This window comes from Nanorana parkeri, unplaced genomic scaffold (assembly GCF_000935625.1).
Source record: "Nanorana parkeri isolate BGI_ZX_2015 unplaced genomic scaffold, ASM93562v1 scaffold1046, whole genome shotgun sequence".
Lineage (NCBI taxonomy): Eukaryota > Metazoa > Chordata > Amphibia > Anura > Dicroglossidae > Nanorana > Nanorana parkeri.
The window spans coordinates 50,364-73,639 of NW_017307314.1; the positions used below are offsets into that span (position 1 = coordinate 50,364).

Here is a 23,276-nt window from a genome sequence, read left to right on the forward strand (position 1 = left end):
TTTAGCGGACCTTTATGGTGTTTGCATGCTCCTGTGCTTGCATGGGTTTCGTCAGGGTGCTCCAGTTTCCTCCCACACTGAGTGCCCCAGCTACCTCCCCATCTCACTGAATGTGAGATGGGGACCTTGTGTGAGATTGTAAGCTCCTTGAGGGCATGGACTGATGTGAATGTGCAACTATGTAGAGCGCTTGCGTTAATTGTCAGCGCTATATAAATACCTTTTAATAAATAAGTGCATCGTTCCAGCCTGGCTGTCATACTGATCAAGTGGTTTTAGTACTGACTGGTAACATTAGGGTGAAAATCCTTGGCAATGCACTAGCATGCAGTTCCGTTCGCTGTGCTAAACCCACAGATCCCATGCATTTAGTGGGACGCTATGGTGTAATTATGCCTTTAAAACTGACTATTTTTCTTGAGTAGAGGACAGTGATGGATGTCCCCTTTTTTTTTTTTTTTTTCTATACTTAACCTCTTGTTGTCCGCCTGTTGTGAAAGAACATACGGCAGACTCACATGGGCGGATTGCTGTAATTAGGCATTTTTTTTTTCTGCTCGGGCGTGCCCGGGCAGAAAAAAAACCCCGTCCGTTCTTTACACACATGTTTCACATACAAACGATTTGCGGCTCTATAGCCGCTGATCGCTTGTATGTTGTGTTTTGCTCGCCCCCCTCCTGGAGTGCCGACCCCTCACCTTCAATCCCAGGATCCGCTAGCCCATCTGCGGCTCGGGATCGGCTCGGGAGGGTGTCAGAAGGTAAGATGGGAGGGAGATCAGCATCTTCCTCGCTGATCTCCCTCCGTACTGTGAATGCGGAAGTGATGTGTAATACATCACTTCCGCATTCACCTGTCAGTCATCTGGCTCCTATAGCCAGAGAGAAGAAGCTGATGAAGCAGATCTCGGCTTCATCAGCTTCTTTGGGGGTCCCCAGGTGACAGGGGTCTAGAGACCCCTAATGTCTCCATAAAGAGGACCTGTCAGTGCGCCTTTGCTATTATATAGTGGGATTACAATCCCCCTATATATGTGATAGCAATAAGTGTAAAAAACAAAAAAAAACAAATCATTTGAAGGCCATCAATCACTGATAACACTAAACTGATGAGCGGTAAAAGCTTTTAAAGCGTCGCCTATGGCCAATTTAGGGTATTGTACTTTTTTGAGGTTTTGCACACAATTTTAAGGCTTGATATGTTTGTCTTTTTTTACCCAACATGACCCTGTCTTTTATATTTTACCAAAAAATTGGGTAAATTATAAATGTTTTATAATTTAATATAGGGGAAACACTGTTTTTTTTTTTCCCTGTAATTTTTCCTTAATATAGTAAAAAATTAAAATCCCAATGGTGATTAAATACCAGCTAAAGAAAGCTCCATCTGTCCCCTTTTTATTCATAATACTTGGGGTAAGGCTGGGTGAAATAGTCATTGGATTAGTTGCATACGCATATTTTTAATTGGAGCTTAATTGTATTGTTTGGTTACACACAGGGCATTCTCCTCTGCCAATAATTAACACATATTGATTGTAAGTTGTTTAATTTTTGTACTATTCAATGTACACGTAGTAAATGTGACAGTCAGATTTTAGCACATGCACCCTGCCAAAGGACACCAAAATGAGTGCTGATAGTAGAGATCTGCTGACTTGTGCAAATTATACTTTCATGTGCCGATTTGTCAGTACAAAAAAAGTATAATGCTGGGCACACACCTTACAACAACCATCGCAAGACTTTTGTCTTGCGATGGTTGTAAGGTAATTAAAAAAAACGTACGATCTGCATATCTTGGACAGGCAGATCGTACTTGCGATCGCAAGCCGCGCCCCCCGCAGTGCCGAACGGGTAGCGTGCGCTTGCGCACACCGGCCTGTCCGGCTTTATCTTACGAACATGCTACACACAGTAGAGGTTGCATGGCTTCCACACACCTTACGATAACCGTTCGATCTCAGGATTTCCCGCGATTATCGTTCGCTTATCGCAAGGTGTGTGGGCACCTTAAAGCATAAAATCTGCTTGGAAAATCACATAACCAAAAAGGATTTCTATAATGTACCAAAATGCACAGATGTAAATGTTCAGCGCTATGGTGCACTGTCTTGTTAGAAATAGTAGCAGTGTTTTTCTGTGCTGAGTAATTGGGTTGCCTAAACACACCACGCCTTAACGTACAACGTGTGCATGTAAAGGTGTGACTGGGTCCTAAAACTATGCAGGAATCTGTCTGTATTGCCACACTTTGCCAAAGATTTGCCAGTTTATGACTAGTGGTATGGTTTTAAAACCCAGCTTGCAGGCTGCTGTGTGTCGCAAATGATTTTGGCGCAGTTAATGACAACTTGACTGCGATATGAAAGCAATAGCAAAGCAACAAATCTTCTCTATGCGTCATAACCTCAGCTGAGCACACCGGAAGTTTAAACTTAAATTACTGTTCTTTCTTCTTGATGTAAAGTCAAAACCCATCTCTGGGCAAACCAATAACACTGGTCTTGCAGTGAGGGCGACCTCTGCATGGTGTGGGTTACATGCTCGTTTATGCCTAGGGAACAGCAAAAATCTGTTTGAAGTACTTAATCTCTGCTCCTGCCAGCTCCTTCTGGGTTGCTAGACTGGTCCCGGAAGCCTCTTCTCCCCTTCGCTCTGGCAGTCTAAAGAACGCTGTAATGACATCCAATGCAGGTTCCAAAGACCAGTATTAGATGTGAGGAGGCCGAGGGATATTCCACTGCCAGAGTGGAGGGGATAGAGGTAAGCGCTGACTGCTGGGAGAGCAGTGATCAGGTAAGTAAAAAGTGCTTTACTCTGGTGCCCTAGGCATAAATGTGCACTTAACCCTCGCTGTGCTGTGGTAGCCTCACTTCATGGGTAGTTTTGCTTTGCCTGGCGATGGGCTTTAAGCTGTTACCACATGTAGACCTGTCAGACGTCTGTTCGTTCCTAAAGGAACAATCAGAAAAAAATAGGATTTACAAAGTTTCAGAGTACCTATACTATCTGTTTGTTTTGTGTCTGCTGCTACATAAAATGTCAGCACTGCTCTTCCTGCAAAATTTCAAATGTCCTAGTAGTGGGTCATATATTCCTATTCAGATTGTTTTTATCACATAAACCATCCTGGAAAAGAAATAACAGCCAAAAAGCATATTTGTCATCCGATTAGGAGTAGAAGAAATGGTTAATCTGTGGAAGTTTCTTCCTTGTGATGGGTAAAATGAAAGGGAAGGTTTTCTGTGTCTCTAGTGCCTTAGGTTACCAATTCTTTGCATACACTGGATCTGTGTTTACGGTACACAGCTTTTAATTGGCAAACCTCCTGTAGTCTACATTTCATAATTACTGTTGGTGCGCACTTTGACTTATTCATTGGTCCCCAGATAATGTGAAGCTGTCCATAGACTTTAGAGGGCACCTGGACTTGATCAGTACACCCTCAGAGTAAAATGTCTTTGGAGAACTGCAGAGTGGAAGGCACATGCAGGATGATGCCACATGTTTTGTAGGCTGTCCAGTCACTTTTCCCTTTCAAAAACAGTCAGCTGGAAATACCGACATGCACCTGAGCTATCCAGCCAATCATGCAATTTTTGCTGTCTGTTTTATCTTGTGTATGTGAGTAGCTTACATTAGAACTGCGGCCAGGCTATGGACATTCAAAAAGCTGAACTCTGGGTTAGTTTAATATTTAACCTTGCAGTATTCTAGTCAATTATCATTTTGTCAAGGGAGATGGTAATAAGCACAATCCTTATTGTATTCCCTGCTCCCCCCAACAGCTGGTGCTCTTTTCTGTTCAGTGCTCCCAGGATGTGGGTGGGCCCTGGTTGTCTTCACATACATTGCAGGATTGCTGGTCTTGCATTGTACATGATATTGAAGAGCTGAGACCAATCAATGAAGAGTGGCTTTAGAGGACAGGTGGTTCAGAGAGAAGGTAGCCTGTGGGAGTGAAGAATAAGGAATTTCACTCTATTCCCATTCCCCTTATACAACACAAACACTGCAATTTTTACACCAAGTCAGAGTTCAGCTTTAACAAGTAGTAAATCAATTTTAAAATATGTCCTCACTGACCTCTATAGCTGCAGACACTTGAGGGATTCAGTGAAGTTGTCTCAGGCCTTGTTCACACCAAAAGCGTGTGTGTGTTCCAGAGCGGTAGCTGCTGGAACGCATCGCGGTCGATAAAAATGTCTCCCCGCGTTCTGGAGTGGGAAGGGGTTTGGCGGTCCATTGAATTAGGGCTTGCTACCGCTCTGGCACACATGCTTTCGGTGTGAACAAGCCCTCGGTGCTCTGCTCATTCTTCCCTAGGGTACATTTCTGTTTACGTCAGAAGTTAGGCTTGCAGAAGGTCAGCTCACTGTTTCTTTTTTTTTTTTAATCGGAACATTTGAGGATGACTCACTCCATTGTGCCTGCACATATAGAGGTCATGTTTTAAAGCATTGCTTGTTATGATGTATGCCTATAGTCTGATCAGATTTCTTCTTTAGCTAGTTTCTTTTTACCTAAATTCATTTATACAGTCATAGAAAGTCTCAAATCATTCCCTGTTGCTCCCATCCACACAGATATCTGGATCCTAGACCTGAAAGTATATTGTTCCAAATGGCTCTCTGTACACAAGCTCTCTGTAAAGTATCTGCTTTGTATATTTTCAACCAAACCTGATGCGGAAAGCTCCTTTAGTAACATTGCTCACCTGGACAGTGTTTCAGTGCTGCACAGAACACAACCTAGAGCCACATCCAACGTAGGTGTGTGCACGTTGTTAAATTGCTGTATTGGGCCAGTGCAAATGGGTTGCACTATTTCACAAACGGGATAAAAAAAAGCATAAAGCAGGAACCGCCTTTGTAAGAACATGGCGGGTGATTCAACCCTTTGGTGGTTATGCTTGTCTGCATACTAGACCTAGAAGCCCAATTCGGTTTTTTTGTTTTGGTTAGGGTAATTTGTGTCTGGTTTATATCCATTTAAACCCTGCATTCCCTACTATATCTAAAGGTGTGGTAATTGAGTGGAGGTGAGCATTAACTGCTGTTCATGTATATGAACGGCCAGTCTGACAAATTGGGACGTTTGCTTTGGGTTTTGATCTTTATAAAGAGATCTGGTTATCAATCATCCATCTAGCAACCATCCATCATACTAAACTTAGCACGGTCTGAAACACAGCATACATATGCATTGAAGTATCACCTCCTTAGTAACACAAACTACTTAGATGAAGAACAAAAAGGCTGACTTTCATTGATTTCGGAAGTGATTTTGCAGTGTTGAAGAATATAGCCGTGCCGTTTGTAAATGTGCTACCAGAAGCAGGGAATTCCCGGCTTTATATTTGACTGTTCCCTTAGGTCTAAATGAGTGCAGCATAGACACCATTGCATCTGCTTGTAGTTTACATACTTTATTCACTGTTGTGATTTTCACAGGTTTTTTTGAAAACATGAACGTGTAGCTGGTTTGCATGCAATTATCATTCATTGTGCCAGCTATTATTTACAGGGCCGTGTAATGCAGTTACCCAAGAATGTAAATGAAATATATTTCATCTTACCAGTCCTTGGGTGTGGTTCGTGCATTAGTTTTGTATTTTCAGCCTTTTCCCCCCTCATGATCAGCTGGTGGTAATACAAAGGGCTCAAACAACTTATCGAGTTAGTCGTTAATGATCAATAATTATAACCATTGTCAACTATTCTCATTATATATATATATATTAGTTGATCTGCGCTCAATCCCATCTAGTTCCGCTGCTCTCAGCGTGGATCGAAAGGGACACAGATCTCTGCTGTCGGTGGCCAGCAGTGAGGAGAGCTCTCCCCAAATACCAAACACCCATCCCTCCGCTGCATCGGCTCTGCTCCTGCCACTCTTTACCTTTCTCCTCCCCGGTGGGAGCCCACTGCATGTTGCTGTCTGGAAGGTGACCTCATCAGTGTGCTGTTGCTGTTCATTATCTGTTCAGCAGCCAAACTGCACTGGATGATTTTTCACAATTGTTTCCATCTCAGGTGGCTGACACTTTTAAGGAGAGAAAAATGAGGACCTGTACATATGGAGCATACATGCAGCTATTACACTATGATGGCTCATATAGATCTGTCATAACTGGTCTGCACCTATGGAGCATACATGCAGCTATTACACTATGATAGCTCATATAGATCTGCCATAACTGGCCTGTACCTATGGAGCATACATGCAGCTATTACACTATGATAGCTCTTATAGATCTGCCATAACTGGTCTGCACCTATGGAGCATACATGCAGCTATTACATGCAGCTATTACACTATGATGGCTCTTATAGATCTGTCATAACTGGTCTGCACCTATGGAGCATACATGCAGCTATTACACTATGATGGCTCTTATAGATCTGCCATAACTGGTCTGCACCTATGGAGCATACATGCAGCTATTACACTATGATGGCTCTTATAGATCGGCCATAACTGGCTTTATGAAGACTTGGAGGATGTGGCTTTGAATAGTTACTCTCTTAGAGAAGCCATAATGCTGTGTATATTCCCCTGCTTTGTTGACTGCATTAGGAAATGTTATTGTTGCACAAACCTAAATCTTTTTATGATGGTTCTTTTCCACTTCCCACCTCAGTCAGTGACGTATGTTATAGGCACATGTGGTTTAAATACTGTAAAGTTGGTTAAGTAAATGTAATGATCTGGAATGCACCAAAAGGCATGTAAACTCACTGGAGCGCACCTGAAAGGCCATTCGGCTTGAAAAGCACCAGAACCCACAAATAACGCATCATAAATGCACCGTGTTTGCAGAAATGCATCTAGATCTGGACACGGTGTGAACAAGCCTCAATAGCAAATGCCTGAATAAGGACTTTTTTGGCAGGCTCACCAGGTATATATTAATGAAATCTGCAGATGTAAAAATATTGAAAATGATTATATTAATATGTTAAATCCTAATGAGCTTCTTGTGATTGGGTTTACGTATACTTTGTTTGTGTTGTCTCCGCATTTGCTTCCTTGATTTTTCATTTCATGTCACCAATATTGTCCATGAATTATGTAGAATACAGTAAATCAGACAGATGTTTTGCTGCATGCATTTCATTTGTTTTGTTGCTTCAGCAAATGCAAATTGTTTTAGAAGGTAGTAATGATCTAAGAGAAGGGAACAATCCTTTTAGCGCATAGGCAATCAAAAAAATTATATATAAAAAAAATATATAAAAAAAATTTATTCTTGAAATATAAAATTGGGACTGCTGCATGTGCTTTGTTGGAGACTATTGATTTATCAGATCTGGTTCTCTGGGGGCATGAACCCTGAGAACACCAATAAAGCACTAAGCATACGAAAATATAAAAATATACTTGATTTGGAGTTGCTTGCAGCTTTTATTCCATGGATGGCTTGCTTTGTTGGAATGGACTTTCAATGACAACTGACCTAAAATATGCACTCTTCTCCCACAGGCTTTCAAGGAGATGTTGTATGCAGCCCAAGACCAGGCCCCATCTATTGAAGGTAAGGAGGAATGTGTTTGATTTCATGAACTGGAAAGAAGTTCACGTTGTAGAGAAGATACAGTTCTTAAAAATAGACTTGTTGAGAAAAACATAATAAATTATTAACTGTTTAAACCAGTGCTGTCATCATAAATTAACACTCCTTTATTCAAAACTGCTATAAAAGGCAACTAGTTTCTCCACAGAGTGATGCTTAAAGTGACCCTAAACTTAGGAGTTGAATCTTAAAAATGCATTCAAGTACCTTAACTAGTAACATAAATGTATCCTATTTGTGCATCACTCAGCTGTAGATCCTCAAATCATCTCTGAATTGGTGCTGACACTGTCCTTCCTTCTGGAGGGTGGCTACTTTTGTTCCCCATGGTCCCTGTGTGTTGTAAAGTAGCCACCAATCCAAGCTCATCCCTGTAATAGACTATAACTTAATACAAATTAGTAAACCATTTTCATCCATAACAAGAGCGAGCTTGGAGCGGTGGCTACTTTACAACACACAGGGACCATGGGGAACAAATGTTTTCCCAGAACGTATACTTACTGAAAGATCCGTTTTGGGTGAACAAAGGCTTTAAAGCTCAACTTCAGGATAAGAAAAAATAGTATAAATACAAGTGATGTGTATTCTTACTCCAACTCTTGGTGTGCTTTGTGTATTTCCTCCAGATCTGTGTAGTAATCCAGTGTAAAACTTTGCCTCTGTGCTGGAGCTTTCTTTTAATAAAGACCAATCACTGGTGCTCTCTTTTGTGCAGGATGACAGGTCTTGTATCCGCCCCCTCTTGTAGTGTTCTCCAGGCAGCCTGTAGTGGGCGGAGCGGGCTGGGTCCTTTTTACAGCTCTGCTCTCTGCATAGGCTATGTCAAGCACAGTAATGACGTCACTGCTAATTTTACGTGGTAATGTGTTTGCGAAGACCTTTGGTGCACACAAAGTGGATTTATATAATTTATGCTGTTAAAGAATGTATTCAAATGAAGTATTTGTGCCTGAAGATTTGCCTTCCTCCTCCATCCAGCGATCTTTCCTCCATCATAGTGCACATGCATTTGAAACCAGGGGTAAGCGATTCCATTACAAAAGGGAAGAACCAGGACAGGAGTGGAAGAAGCTATAGTAATCCGCACCATAGACTGCCCCCTTTGCAGAGAGCAAAGTATCTTGATATATTCAGAGTGAAGCAGATAGACCAGCTCATGGCAGAGGTTAGATAGTATTCTGGGACCTTCTTCTGCACCAGCACTCCCACCACACGTATACATGCAGACGGTGGGAAAACATTTCTGCATGTTGCCTGTTCTTTTCCTAGCAGTTCCATGTGCAATGAATGTATTAAAGGTAATGTTACAGTTCTGCTGTTATGTGTTGTAGACACTGCCACTTTAGCAATTCAGGCCATAGTGACAGTTTCTTTGGAAAGAGCCCATCCGTCACCCACGCGGAACCCTGATATACCTTGCCAGTACTTCTTCGCCAATTCTGCCTTTGTTGCATCTGGCAATGAAAACCCTAGTGGAGGCTGATGTCTGATGCAAAGGGAAGCAGTGTCAGCACTCTTCTGGCAATGTGACAGTGCTCTGGCCTAGCAATTGGCTACTAGATGCAAATACTGTCACATGAGGGGTGGTAAATGCTCCTCCATATACTGAAGCTCCTAGTAATCGCTGGGGGCAACAGAGGCAGTTGAGCGAGGGAGAACAGACAAGGTACTTATCAGGGGTTCAGTGCAGGTTGACCATGTCTCTTTAAGTTGGTGCTTGTTTTCTGGTGTATGCTAGAAAGTAAATACAAATATTTAGCCAGTTTCTCATGTTTTTTCCTTTTTTGTACAAGAAAGTATCAAACCCTTTTACTATGAAGACATTAATACCATTCAGAGCAATATGTAAGAAAACATTTGTGAACAAAACAAAGGACCACCTCCTATACGAGCTTTGTTTCATATCTAAGTGCATCCTGTAAACTTATTTGACTTTTTTCATTTGTAAACATGAACATTTTTTCATCAACATTTGAATTTTATGTACCAAGTATTGACAATGTCATTAGAATTGTTGGTTTTAAGCAGACTTCTGTCACCAACATTCTAGAAGATGCGTCCTCCCGTCACTGACACCTCTCTCCTCCATACCGCTGAGCCGCAGTCTGGCTCGCTCCTCTTGTTAACGCCGAATCGGCAGACGGTGGATCACAGCTGTGCTCCCATAGTGGCAGGTTCGTAGGCATGTGAGAAATATCTCGCCGTGAGCACAAGCTGTCCTCACGCCGATAACGCAACTTCACATGCAATGTAGCCCTGGGTGGAGTTGGTACTATTGCTCCTGGTTGCCAATTACAAACTGCTCTGTTAGACTCCTTCAGACTCGTGTCTTTTTATATTTTCTCTGGCTTGTGTTTTTCCCAAGATTTATGAATATACTTTGCTCCCTAATGGCTCTTTAAGACTTTTTTTTTTCCTGTGAAGTAATACCCTTGCAGACTGTTTGTATAAACGGTTCGGAGAAGGAGGCTCCGGCATCCATAGTAAGATTTATAAACATTCGGAGAGTTTGTTTGTGTGTGTTTGCCCAGTAAATGCCACGTGTGGATTTTTATTGTAGATCCCCTGGTGCAAAGTCGAATGCATTACTGGGACAAAAATCAACACTAGCTGATATATTAAAGAAAAGATTTCATCTTGTTGGCAATTTCTCTGTTCAGTTTTTTAGATCAGCCATTGCTTATTTGTAGCTTTGATGTCTGCCCCCCTCAGTGATGATTCAAGAGCTTAGTCTGACTTCAGCTCTGTATGATGTTGCGTATTTAACGTTTGGTTACTCGGTGTTCTTCAAGGTCAAAAATCTTGATTTGTGCACCTGCTTAGCAGTTCTTTATTTTCTGTATTGCTGAGCCTATGTTCTGCTTGTCAGTATAATATATTGTGTGCTTTGGATAAATTGTATAGGTGCTACAAGCAGGTCCTTGTGTTCCCATCCTCCTCCTCAATTCTTCCGCTCATTTAGCAGATGTGCAGCCTTCTCCCCAGACTCCTTAGGATTCAGGGCGTCCAGGATGAAAGCGTGCTTGTAAATTATTCATTGTGATTATCTGCCTCGCTGCCCGGGGTCCACTGGTGATTTTCTGTGTTTTTTTTTTTTTTTTTTTTTGGCCCCAGCATTAAGGTATTCTGGACACCAGTGAGGAGAAAGAACAACAAACAAAATGCACAAAGGTTGGCAGATTGGCCATGAAATAGATATTTGAGGTTGGGAAGAACAAAGGTGTCACTTTATGGTATTATACAAAATTGAATTATACTGTTTTGTTGCTGGAAAGCGCCATCTCAGCTAAATCAAACCAACCAAGATTTACCGGTCTAAAGATTTGTTCATCTAATATAAAGAACCTTCTATTTTCCTAGGAGTCCTCGAACGGTAGATTGTGTGAACAGGAGCAATAAAGCCACTACTCCTCAGACAATTGATAAGGAGGTTAGCATCTTTTATGGATAGCTAACACATTTATTGATTTATTTACTGCAAACTCTGTTATTGAGGCAACTGAATGCTTTTTTTTTTCCTTATATGATTTCTGTTTTAGGTGTTGATCTTATGTCTATCTACATGCAGGGAAAAGGAGTAGAGAACCTGTCCCAACTGCCATTAAACCCCTCTGATAATTTATGGGAGTCAAGATATTCTGACCAGTTTGTGGTCAATACACATCTGCATGTCTGAGTGTTCTCGGAAATCAATCTGTAGATTTATTAAAGGGTGGTTTCCCAAGTGAATTTTGAAAAATGGAGTTACGCTCTCCAATGTGGCACCCCCTCTCCCCCCCAATGACCCACCAACCCCCTGCAATACTTACCTTTGGGCGAACGCTCCTTCACCAGTGCCGGCATACTGTGCATACTCTGTACATGGCAGTGCAACCCTGCGCTCTATATTTTATATTTCACTCGGAAATGGCGCAGTCAGAAGCACTTCTCATTCGTCAGCATGGTCAGGTGACTGCGCTGACCAATGAGTGCTTGCCATTTGCCAGCGTAACCCAAAATACAGAGCGGAGGGCTGCACTGCCGTGTACGGATAGTGCACTGGCACAGGGGAAGGAACGTGCACCCAAAGGTAAATATAGCGGGGTTGAGGGGGTAATACAGTTTTCTCAAATTCACCTGGGAAAGATAATTACCCTTTTTGAAGTAAACCTGTCACATACCTGGCCAATTTAGGCAGGCTTGCGATGATCGCAAGTATGATCTGCCTGTCCAAGATGGGCAGATCATACGTTTTTTTAATTACTTTACAACCATCGCAAGACTAAGGTCTTGCGATGGTTGTAAAGTGTATGGCCACCTTTAGACAAAAGTGGGCTATACACGCAGTTAATTTTGGCCGGTTCTTGAAGGACTGGCCAAAATTCTCTGCGTGTGTGCTGCTGTCGGCACCCTTCTGCCCGGCATCCCTCAATCAGCGGTTGGAAACGGCCAGCGACCGTCGTCGGAATACAATAGAAACAGCGGGGGGATTCCTCCATGGACGCTCGTAAACTTTGATGGAGGAATCCGTTCCATTTATTTCGTTCAGCCCGCAGCTTAAAAGGAAATTAAAATAGCACCTTGTATACCCCACTTAAGGGTTCCTTCACACTTCCTCCACATTCTAAAACTGAGTGATGGTGTGTGAGACCTGGTGGGTGGATAGTGTGATATGCTGCACAGGATTGTTTGTTAAAAGTGTAAGTAAAGCTTGGCTATACAGTAATGTTTTTTTTCATTCGGCTTTCGAGCTGAAAGAAAAAAACAGGTTCCTCCATTTATGCTAAACAGCGTTGGTGGAGAAATCTGCTGTGGCTATTGTATTTTGACATATGACCCCACTCCTTCGATTTTTTTTTTTAGTTGAAGGATTTCTAACACACATCTTACTAATGCACACGAGGGTGGCTCCATAGAACCCTGCATGGAAAGGAATCATTCTAAAACAAGATATCATGGCCAGGTCTCGGGGACCAGCTGTTTCTGTGGGAGACTAAAACTTTTAAAAATCAAGGAGAGGCATCCATTGTAAGTGATTTAATTGGCATTTGAAAAAGTCCTAAAAAAATGTGACTTTAATATAATTTTAAGTCTTTATAGCTGTTTGCATCCTTCATGCACCAAGCTGAAAAACGTTGGAGGTCAGTTATCACTGCATACAGAATCTTGTTATAAACTGCAAAGCGTATGGTCCCCACTTAGATGCCAAAACATAAATGTTGCACGCCTGTCCAAACATCATGCATCATTCCTAAAGATAAAGGCGTACAGTTGCTTTATTAAAAAGAAAACTGATAAGCGGTGACTGGAATCCTTCTTGTAATGGTGAGAGAAGTAATGGATTGCAGGCACTGGCTTCTGAATTATAATAGCCATACTAGACGGTTTCAAGATATACTGAAGATAAAGATATGAGTTTAAGAAATAATATGGCCTTTTGTATATAAACTGGTAAAACGGCAATTATGTTGTCCTTCAGAACCATATTCTAAAAGACAACTTTGTATTGCAGCAATATTCACCCCAGGATTTTAGTTTTGGCTAGCTGAGATGAAATAGTGGTTAGGTGGTCACATGGAGGGGTGGCTTTGTTCAGAGTTTAAGGATATTTATTACCGGACAAAATAACAAACACCACATGCGTATATTTATCGTATCGAATTATAAGGAAGGGATGTTGAACGCTGCAGAAGTAGAATAGTTCCATGTGTTGCAATACCAGTGGAAGTTTTCGACTCTCAGTACCAGCATGGGAGGCTCCATTCAGAACTTCTGTACAGGAGGCTAACACTGCCCTGTGTACAGAATAGGAGCTGTTGTGTTTGGTGTCCTTCCCGTTCTTGCTGTGCCCATACTTTCCTTACTACATGGCTTCCCAGCATCTCTGACCTGCACTAGTATTCACTCCCTACCAGTAGTGGCAAATTCTAGGAGCTTCAGTCATACACAGGCACCCTGCTACTTTTACCTCTACTTGCCAGGCATCAGCAACCATACAACCCACCAATAAAGGCATGATTTCTATTTGCCTGTTTTTTATTGAGACAGCTATTCCAGAGTTGCTATACTTATGTGCCTATGGTAATACAGGATGCACAACTGGGGGCTAGTACCTCAGCTGTTGTTTCAGCGGTTCGGAACCCCCTATTTTAGGTAATTCTCACTTTTTTCAGTAATGAATACAGATCAAACGAATATACATTGCTCAGCTGGCTCCAGCTCTCAGCTTGGCTTCCTTGAACTTCCTGTCCAGTACGAGATCACAAGGGGAACACAGTCTCCAGTAACCGTCCATCTACTAGCTTAGAGAAGGAAGGGGGGAGAGGTGTGGCTCGGCCTGCTGTGTGTTTGCGGAGACGCACACAGCTTGCTAGTACAAGCAACAGTGGCTGCACAGGACCCTGCAAGGGAAAGGAGACACCCAAAAACAGGATGCCAGGCTATTGCTCTGGAAACCAGCTGATTCGGCAGGAAACTAAAACTTGTAAACATCAAGGAACAGCATCCATTGTAAGTGACTTAATCTGCATTTGTTATAGCTTAAAAATCCATTGACTTCAATATCACTTTAAGGCAGGGCTGGACAAAGCCCAGGAGCCAGGTAGTCAGTACTTCTTAAAATTTATAGCCGGCACCTTTTTTTTTTTTTTCTTCTGTTTTCTCTAGTCATCAATGGAACTGGTTTCTAAGAACCAAAATTCTGCTTGCTCCGGAACTCCATATGAATTTGTCTACCACTGCTTTAAGGTCCTTATGAAGAATGCTTTGCAGGTTATAAAGTAAAACCATTCTAATCGTCGTTGTTGCCTGTATGTCCTTGTGTCTTTTCTTCCATTTTTTAGGCTTGTGTCGCAGGCTAAAAATGAAATATTGCTATGGTCTCATGGATGTGTCAGAAGTGCGGGAAGTGTTGAGAAATGTAAAGCAGCAAGTAATGAGTTATCTACTCCTTCAGCCACCTCTTATAGGGCACTTATTACTACTAATAGGGTGGATTCAGCTCTAAGTGCACCTAAAGTGTCCTCTGTTGGCCCTCCCCACCCTTTTGAGTTCCACAGATATTTGGGTATTTGAAAGAATCTTCTATCTTGGCTATCAAACATCCACTGCACTAGTTCCATGCATTAATTTGAAGTCCTGCTTGGCTACCCAGTCTTCAAACTCAGCAAGATGATTGTTGTAAAGAAAACAACTGGTAGAACATTTTGTAATAAAACGGTTGGTGGAAATAAAATTCCAGTAGACCTTACTGTGTGGTCTGGTTGTGAATGTGTTAATGTAATAAAGTTGTCCTGCGGTATGATGGCGGTTGCAAGCCCCACTCTGCATAAAACTATGAATAGAAACCACTTAGATGTTACCATGCTGATATACATTAAAAGTAATCTTCATGCATGATTGCTCTGACATTGTATGAGAAGTGATGCATACATTTTAGATCACCTGCCGCATAGGACTTGTATATAAGGGAATCTTGGTGTTCTGCAGTGAGATGCTGAAAGTATAACTCCAGGCAGTTGTCCAGAACCACCCCTCAGTCCAATCATTCATTAAACTCGAATGTTTTTTAGCATACATCTTATATACTGACTGCATCTTACCCCTGTATTACTACAATTCTCTACATGGCAGAAATCGGACTAGGCTGGACATACATAGATCTATTTTTCTTTTTTTTGTTCAACCCTTGGCCTGAACGACAAAAAATAGACCCCATTCCTCCAACACTAACAGCATGTCGATCGAGGAATCCCACTGTTTACATTGTATTCCGACAAGTGCCGCTGTCAGAATACCCGACCAGAGTGGGCAGCACATTGTGTAAATTTCGGTCGGTTCCTCAAAAAACGGCCGAAATTCTAACCGTGTATGGGCACTTTAAGAGTTGGAAGCTTTATGGGTTAACCCAGTCAGGCTTTTTTTGCCTTTAACATTATCAAAATAGTGCTTGCAGCATTTTGATTGGACCGGACTGCAGGCATTATGTGCCTTGCGATCCCGTGCAGCCGATCGCATTGCGGCCTGGAGGGCCTGCTAAGGTGCCATTCACTTCAATGGACCACCACGCCCCCTCCTGCCCCACAAAAAAGTGAGCCGACCGCTATGCGAGGCAGTGCGTTCTGGCCAGAATCGGCCCGGAACACACTGCATCTGGTGCGAGCGAGGCTTTACAAAATGGTTAGTAATGACAATCTACAAACAGATACTTCTAGATAATTGCCGGCTTTGTATTCTTCGCATACCTTCTTTTTCTTTTCCTCCCCATTCTTCTCACTGTGGCCATTTTTACTAAGGGCATATTAATATATCTCCTATAACTTCCTGGAACTCTGGCACATGTGACTAGGACATGTGACCATGCACATATGCACATCATCTCGGGAGGAAAATGCCTTCCCTGAGATTACAGATGAGATTTCCCAGCAATGCTCTGCTGATGTAACCTTCCCAGGATGCAATGCTTGGGCATAGGCTGAATCACTAATGCCCAAGAGGAACAGGAAGTGAAAAAAAGAAATTGTAAGTAAAAGTGTAAAATGTTTAACTAATGAATGTAAGATGATTTCATATCCGCTTGCAGAGCTGCATGCTGATGTGTTTTTTAGTGAAAGGGGGGTTAGGGTCTACTTTAAGGGACAAGCTGGTTGCATTCATCCCTTCCTTTAGCCTGATACGTTCACACCAACAAGACTTGGTACTGACAAAATTCTGAAGGTTTGACCAGGGAACTATAAAATGTGTATTATGCCAATTCGGATAGTGTTTAATGTTTACATTTGTTTCCTCCTACACTTCACTCTACTTTTAACAAACTCAGTGCACCGTTCCCTGCCAAACTAGTCCCCAGGTAGTGTGCTGATGCTCTTGCATACTCCATTGAGCAGTCAGCTGTAAGAACTCCCATAAGAGAACGAGTGACATTGTTCTGGCTGTGTGGCAGGGTCCTGTGATTTACAGTATGAATAGCTAAACAAATGTCAAACATCTCAGCAGCCAAAACAAATCAACTTTTTTGATGTTTTGCTAAAACTGAATCCTCACAATTAAGAAAACTACAAATCTTATCTGTTCAGTCATTTTTAAAGTGTATTTAAACCAGTGAACAAAAATTAAACATTTTGCAGCTTACTAGATGTGGTTGCTGCATGTTTTGGTCTCTGTTTGCAGCTGGCATTTCTGCCAGTAACACAACTCTGTCCTAGGCTGACAACATTCACTCGCTGTATATAATGGAGGAGTAGCATTGTTGCCCTAGGACAGGACATGTTAGGACTACGGAACTTGTCCTCTTATCCATATCATAGGGGGGAGATGATCTGTTGTCTACTGCAGGTGAGGTAGAACAGACGGGTGTCTATTTGAAATGTCAGTGCCGCAGCGGCAACGTTGGCTTGAAAACAGGAATTTTGGATCTCACTGGATTTCTGGCAGCTCAAGAACAACTTTTCTGTGCTTTCAATGTTTTTTAATAGACAAAATATGGGAAAATTTGTATGACATACACTGTAAATCTATATCGTCAGCACAGAAGTTACCATCTACAGTTGGCATATAAATCATCTGGCCTATATTAAAGTATCTCAGAAGGAATCTGCAGTTCTTGGGCTCCTGACTAGTTCTGGAGCGCTGAAGCTTGTACTCAGATGTGCCTAGTGCCATTGATGGAGAGATCCTGGAAGTCATCCTTAGACAACCCTCATGGTTGTAACAGAAGCAGGCACACTGACCTAATCCTATTACTGTGCATTTCCTTATTATCCACTATAATGAGCACAGGGTATGACTGAGGGACAAGGGAACCACTGCAGACAGCACTGGAGTCATAGTCCCCCTGTAAGGAAAAGACAATTTTTTAGCAGTTGTCTACAAACGTTTTTTTTCTTTTATATCGAATGCCCTTTTTTCTATTCTATTGACAGTTTCTCATCTATCCCAGCGGCCCTCTGATTCTCAAGCTTATTTTCTTATGCTGCTGGAGTTATTGAAGCTCATAGGCGTTGTACAAGCGTCATATTTATGGGTATATTGATGTTGTACATTGTGCATTTTGACAGATTGGAGGTTCTGTCGTTCTATGGGATGTATAGGGCTGTATTTGTAAATGTTAGGTTGCTGGTACATAGTGTGCTAGTGGAGCAGCCACATTTCATAGATATATACGGCAGTGTAGTGGCTTAAAGGTAGGGCTGCAGCTAACGATTATTTTCATAATCGATTAGTTAGCCGATTATTAAGAAATCCAGTCCCTTCCAGCACTGACTGGCGGAACGGACGGGGGAGGGGGCGGGTACAGCTGGCTCTGCCTCTAGATAGGCACAGCCAGCTGTCACTCACGCAGCTGCTGTCACTCACACAGCTGGGTGGATCCGTACATAATTGTCGGGATCCGTTCCGGCTGCCGTGTCTCAGTACAGCTCGCGGTATACTGAGCTTTGGGTGACGGGAGGACGCTAGTTTGTGTCCTCCCCGTTACCCTTTGGAGAACTATGGGGAAAAACCCTAACACCATAGTTCTCCTTTAAACCCTGTCCCTGGTAATGAACTTTGGGATAGTTATGATTTGGTTACAAAAGAAATGGAAAAATATGTTGCATTGCATTTGTATATAAAATGTGTTGCAGGGAGGCTTTTGTTACAGCAAGCCCATCATTTTGGCAGAAGAACATTTGATAATAAGTAGGAAATGCAAATGGGAATTTTTAGGTAGCAGTAAAGATCAATGCAACATAATCACAGATCAAATCAGATTTAAAATGTATATACAATTCCAATTAAAAAAATATTTGATGCTCTTTGAACGTGTTAAATTACAGAATATCTTCACATCTAACCCACCGTATGTCCTCATGGAGACAAATCAAATTCTTAACACATTACATTATTGATGCCACATGCGACCATGTCACAGTGGTGATGAATGATGAGGAATCCATGTACTCTATGCATTTAAGGAGGGGAAATATCTACAGTAAATATAGATGTTGTGGCCTGGAACTATTATTCATATGTAAATACATATTTTAAACACCTAAATGTGCAGTATCGAGTCAATGGGAAATGATCATTTTAAAATCTTGTCTGCATTGATGTGTGCAATATAGTACGGCAGAGTAAAGTGTTTGTCCTACTGCTAATCTGGATGTTTCTTTAGAGCAGGGGTGGCCACAATTTTTGTGTTGAGATCTACTTTTCAAATGACGAGCTACATGAGATCTACCAACGAAAAAAAACCTCCCTCACGCTCATCTCTCGCTCTCCTAACTGTCTCTCCTCGCTCTCCTGGCTGTCTTTCCTTGCTCTCTCTCCTAACTGTCTCTAAAGTCGCTGCTCTGCAATATTACAGAACACCGGGAAGCTAGACCTCGTACTTCTCCTCCTTTCGTGCTCAGCCCTCTATCCTAAAGTCGCTGCTCTCATGCTGTCGCCCTCTGCCTTCATGTGTCAAACGCAGCAGACGGGGAGGGGCTAAACGGACCATAGGAGGGTTCTCTGGATAGTGAGCTAACTTACAATCGTGATCTACCAGCATCAGCTTTGTGAGCTACTGGTAGATCACGATCTACCTAATGGGCACCCCTGGTCTAGAGGTACAAACCAATTTTGAATCTGGAAACATTTTCTTTATTGGAGTTAATTGCCAAGTGTTTAAGATTATTTCAGACCAGGTATCACATGTGTTTATTTTTATTTTATATATTACACTGTCTTTTAATACTACTGTAATTTAATGTATGGAGTACTTTATTACATATGACGGTACCAGTTCTTCAGCTTTGTTGGATGTATGTTGCAGTTTTTATTTTTCCTAGACATTGCGCTAAGTAATGGAGATTAGGACACTGCATGTATATTAATGTGGTAAGGGATGCTGGCTGTGGAATTCATTCTCCCTGTACCTTGCCTTTTCTCAGATTTTATGAGCCCTATTCAATGGTTTACCTCCTAATGTGCAATCATGAGCCCTGTGTCTTGTTAGGGCTCGAGTTCTCACACCATTATTGAGCAGTCGGGGAGATATCGAGCTCTGTAGCGGAGCCCAGAGCCCACTAAGCTCTGCAATCATTCCTGAATCTTGATTTCTATGGCAGGTGCCTCTTAAATTGCTCCTGTGGAAAAGGTTGCAGCTAATTGCCACAGTGTGCTTGGAAGATACAGTTGTCTGTTTTCTTTGTCCACTGCATTGCATATTTTGCCCATTCCACATGTTAACGTTACCTTCTGTTTAATTAAAACCTGCCAAGCTTCTGCTCCTGGAGTGTCCTTTATGCGGTCGTCCCTTGAGGGTGCTGCAAATGTCATGCTTAGAAACCCAAAGTCTCCAGAAATGATACCAAATCAATATGCTGCTAGCTGTGTGGGGGAGGGTAATCGCACTTTGTCTAAACGCCAGTAACTGCGTCCAGTCCTAACGGTTTGCTGGCACCATCACTTCTCTGTGACCTCGGTCTCCAGGGCTGTAGTGATGGCAGCTTTTCTTTCAATGTCATTAAGCAGTTTCCATCTCAACAATCTCAAGGTTTCTGCTATGTGACAGTGGAACAGGAAGCTCAGAAAAGGTTTACTACATATTAATTAGATTCACAATTGACCTAGTAACTAGAACAGCGCACAACCAGGAATCCAATTGTCATAGGGCACTAATAACATGTTGCTGTTTTATGGTGATGATCTTTAATGGAGTTCTTCTCTTTATACAATTGTATGTTCTGTAGAGAATTCCTTCCATTGAGCCTTAAAAAAATTAACTTCAGGATTTTTAATTTTTTTAACCCTTGCAGTGTGGCTACTCCTGCTCTGCAAGAGTCAAGTGCTCATTTATGCCTAGGATAAAAAATAACAAATATGCTCACCTGAAGTGATGATCTCCTGAGTCCCCAACAGCACTTACTAGCTCCTCATGCTGCCCCGTCTCCCTACTGTGTGTTGTAGTGATATGGAGGTCATCAGGAGACACTAGTCTGGGATGAGGAGCCACAGGAGATTAAGGCTGGGTTCACACCTAGGCGTTCCAAATAGGCGCGTTTAATGCACGTTTTAAGCACCTTTTTTTGTTCACTGAAACGCGTGTTCGACGCTCATTTTTTAACCTCCCTGGTGCAATAATTTTTTTAATTTAAACTTCCCGCCGGTTCTGCCCCCCTGCGACGCGGACGCTCGTAAGGGACGGAAGACGGCAGCGGGGATCACGGACAAGGTAAGACCTACGCTGTATTCCCGAGTGTGGCTCGGGGGTTACCGCTTTGTTAACCCCCGAGCCACACTTGGGAATACCAATGGATATGCGCGGAAATATGCCCCAAAGAAGCTCCTGTACTATTTCGGGTGTAGGGCGTTTTTTAGCGCGACAAATCACGCTGAAATACGCCCAGGTGGGAACCATGCCCATAGGGATTCATAGGATTCCACTGCTTGAACTTTTTTCAGCGCTGAAAAACACCCAGGTGTGAACCCAGCCTGACACTCTTAGGAATATCCGTTTCCCAGCAGAATTCAGGGGTTGATTCCTCATCAGCAGAGTGGTGTGCTGTGATACAGGTTGGCAACAGATGAATATATGTCATCTTACATTGTTTAAGAGTTTTCCCTTATCTGACTGGGTTGCTTTAGTAAAATAAAGGTCAAAAGTTTGATGAAAAAAGGGGAATGTACTAAAACTGGAGCAGACAGAATCTATAGCAGCTGTGCATGTGAACCAATCGGCTTCCATCTTCAGCTTGTTCAGCTTTAAAAATGGAAGCTGATAGGTTGTCATGGGCAGCTGCTCCAAATTCTGTCTGCTCCAGTCTTGGTAAATTCCCCTTGCAGTTCTTTATCAAATGATGTAATTTAGTTGAATTTACATATACTTTAAAAATATTAAAGCCAATTTTCAACAAAAACACGTGCCAGCAATGTACACAGAGTGTAAATGAAACAAGCATATGCAGTTGCACTTTCTTTTCGTTAGCTGTCCTCTTTATGGTTCCTTTTGAAATGGTCACCTCCTATGCTCTACAAGCAGTCTGTGTAAAGTAATACTCTCTGAGCTCAATCTCCCATTCATTAGTATTCATAAACAAAGGCAGAGCTGATGGGCAGTGATCTTTTTCATGGCTCACAGGGAGGGGGTCAGCTGCTTTACAATCCAACTCCGGTGTCAGACCAAGTTTCCTGTGAAGAACATTTTCTTTTTGTAGGACTCAGGCCTACTAAAAAGTCTGTTTAAATTAAGAAAGCCGACAATGGGAGTCATGAAAATGTACACACCTATGCATCATCACCATTGCACCTCTACATTACCACAATACATCCTAATCACTTACAAAGGTGGAAATGGGCTTTAAGGTTAATGGTAATTCAGTGAGTGTTTGTTTTCCTTGGCCCAGTTGTTTTGTTTCCAGGAAAGCATCAGCAGGTCACTAAAATGCTAGTTGCTCCATGACATCATTTTATGCGTGGCTCAGATTGGATTTAGATATAAATAAGCCTGCAGAAGGCTTGCACTAGATGTAACGGTTCTTTTTCCTTTCCCAACAAAGCTGCACCTGTAAATGTAAACACTGAATTACTTTTATATTGCTGATGGCAAGCCGTTCTACATTGTCCCCTGCTGTGTGTTAAAATAACTACCATTGGATATATTCTCTTTAAGGAACAGCATGGTGCTAATGCGCATACGGTTTTTGTACAAAAATTTGCTCCTGCTAACTTTTAAATATGCACTCAATTTAACATTTTTCTATGGTCTAGTGGCATTACATCTTGGTTAATAATGAATGAAATGTTCTCCTTTCTATTGATTTCCCATGTGATGCTAGCAAAAGCAGCATCAATGGGGTATTATTTGGCCTTTTGGAAGATTTATTTTGCTCTGTTCAATCCACTGTTTCAATAATAATAAATATGATGCTTATGATTTTTGATTCAGGATTATTATTCAGTATTAATAATAATCCTGAATAATAATGATCCCGAATCATCATTATATTCCAGATTATTATTCAGGATTTATATAGTGCCTACAGTTTGCGCAGCGCTTTACAATATATGATGGACAGTACGGTTGCAATACAAATCAAGACAAGATGGTAAGGAGGGCCCTGCACGTGAGAGCTTATTGCCTTAATGGAGTGGCAAGTAATACAAAAGGTGGTTGCTGTGTGGAAATTAATTGTTTGAGAAAGTGATAATTTGTATCGTCTTCTTTTGGGGCTCATTCCCATTGGCTGCAAAAGGAGGAGCATGTCACACATTCATTACACCCATTGCAACAGAAGTAATTTTTTTTTAATAAGCTGGAGTCACTGTTTGGGTATTCTAACAGCTGTGGTCTCTGACTGTCGGAGTACAATAGCTGGCAGGAGACATTCTTCCTTCCATGTTTAGGTGGACAGCAAACAAAGAAAAATCTTAAGGCCAGCTTGACTTCAAGGTTAATCGCTGTCTTTTTGCCTTAAACCTTGTGTTCAGTGGTTCCCTCCTACGTGGACTTGGCTACAAACTTGGATAGAAAACTACCCAAACTCATACAGGAGCTGCATCATTTTCTAGATCCAAGCTAGTATGAACTCTGCTTCAACAGCCTGGTATTTGGAAGTGTTGGACTAATTTAGACTTTGCTCACAGCATCAGTGGTCTTTATTCCTTACATGGATTCTTTCATACATTTGGGAAAAATTGACCTTTTAAAAATCCATTTTCTATTTCCCATAGAAATTAGACGGTTTCTTTGAAA

General features: G+C 41.9%; 1 protein-coding gene across 2 annotated transcripts in view; it reads left to right on the forward strand.

The window, feature by feature from the left end:
- The window catches only part of XPR1 (xenotropic and polytropic retrovirus receptor 1), a 134,359-nt gene that overhangs the window by 23,380 nt on the left and 87,703 nt on the right, over positions 1-23,276 (forward strand). For both annotated transcript variants that reach the window (XM_018567419.1, XM_018567418.1), the window contains exon 2: positions 7,489-7,540. In XM_018567419.1, coding sequence (XP_018422921.1) covers positions 7,489-7,540 — 52 coding nt within the window. The remainder of the gene's footprint in view (positions 1-7,488; positions 7,541-23,276) is intronic.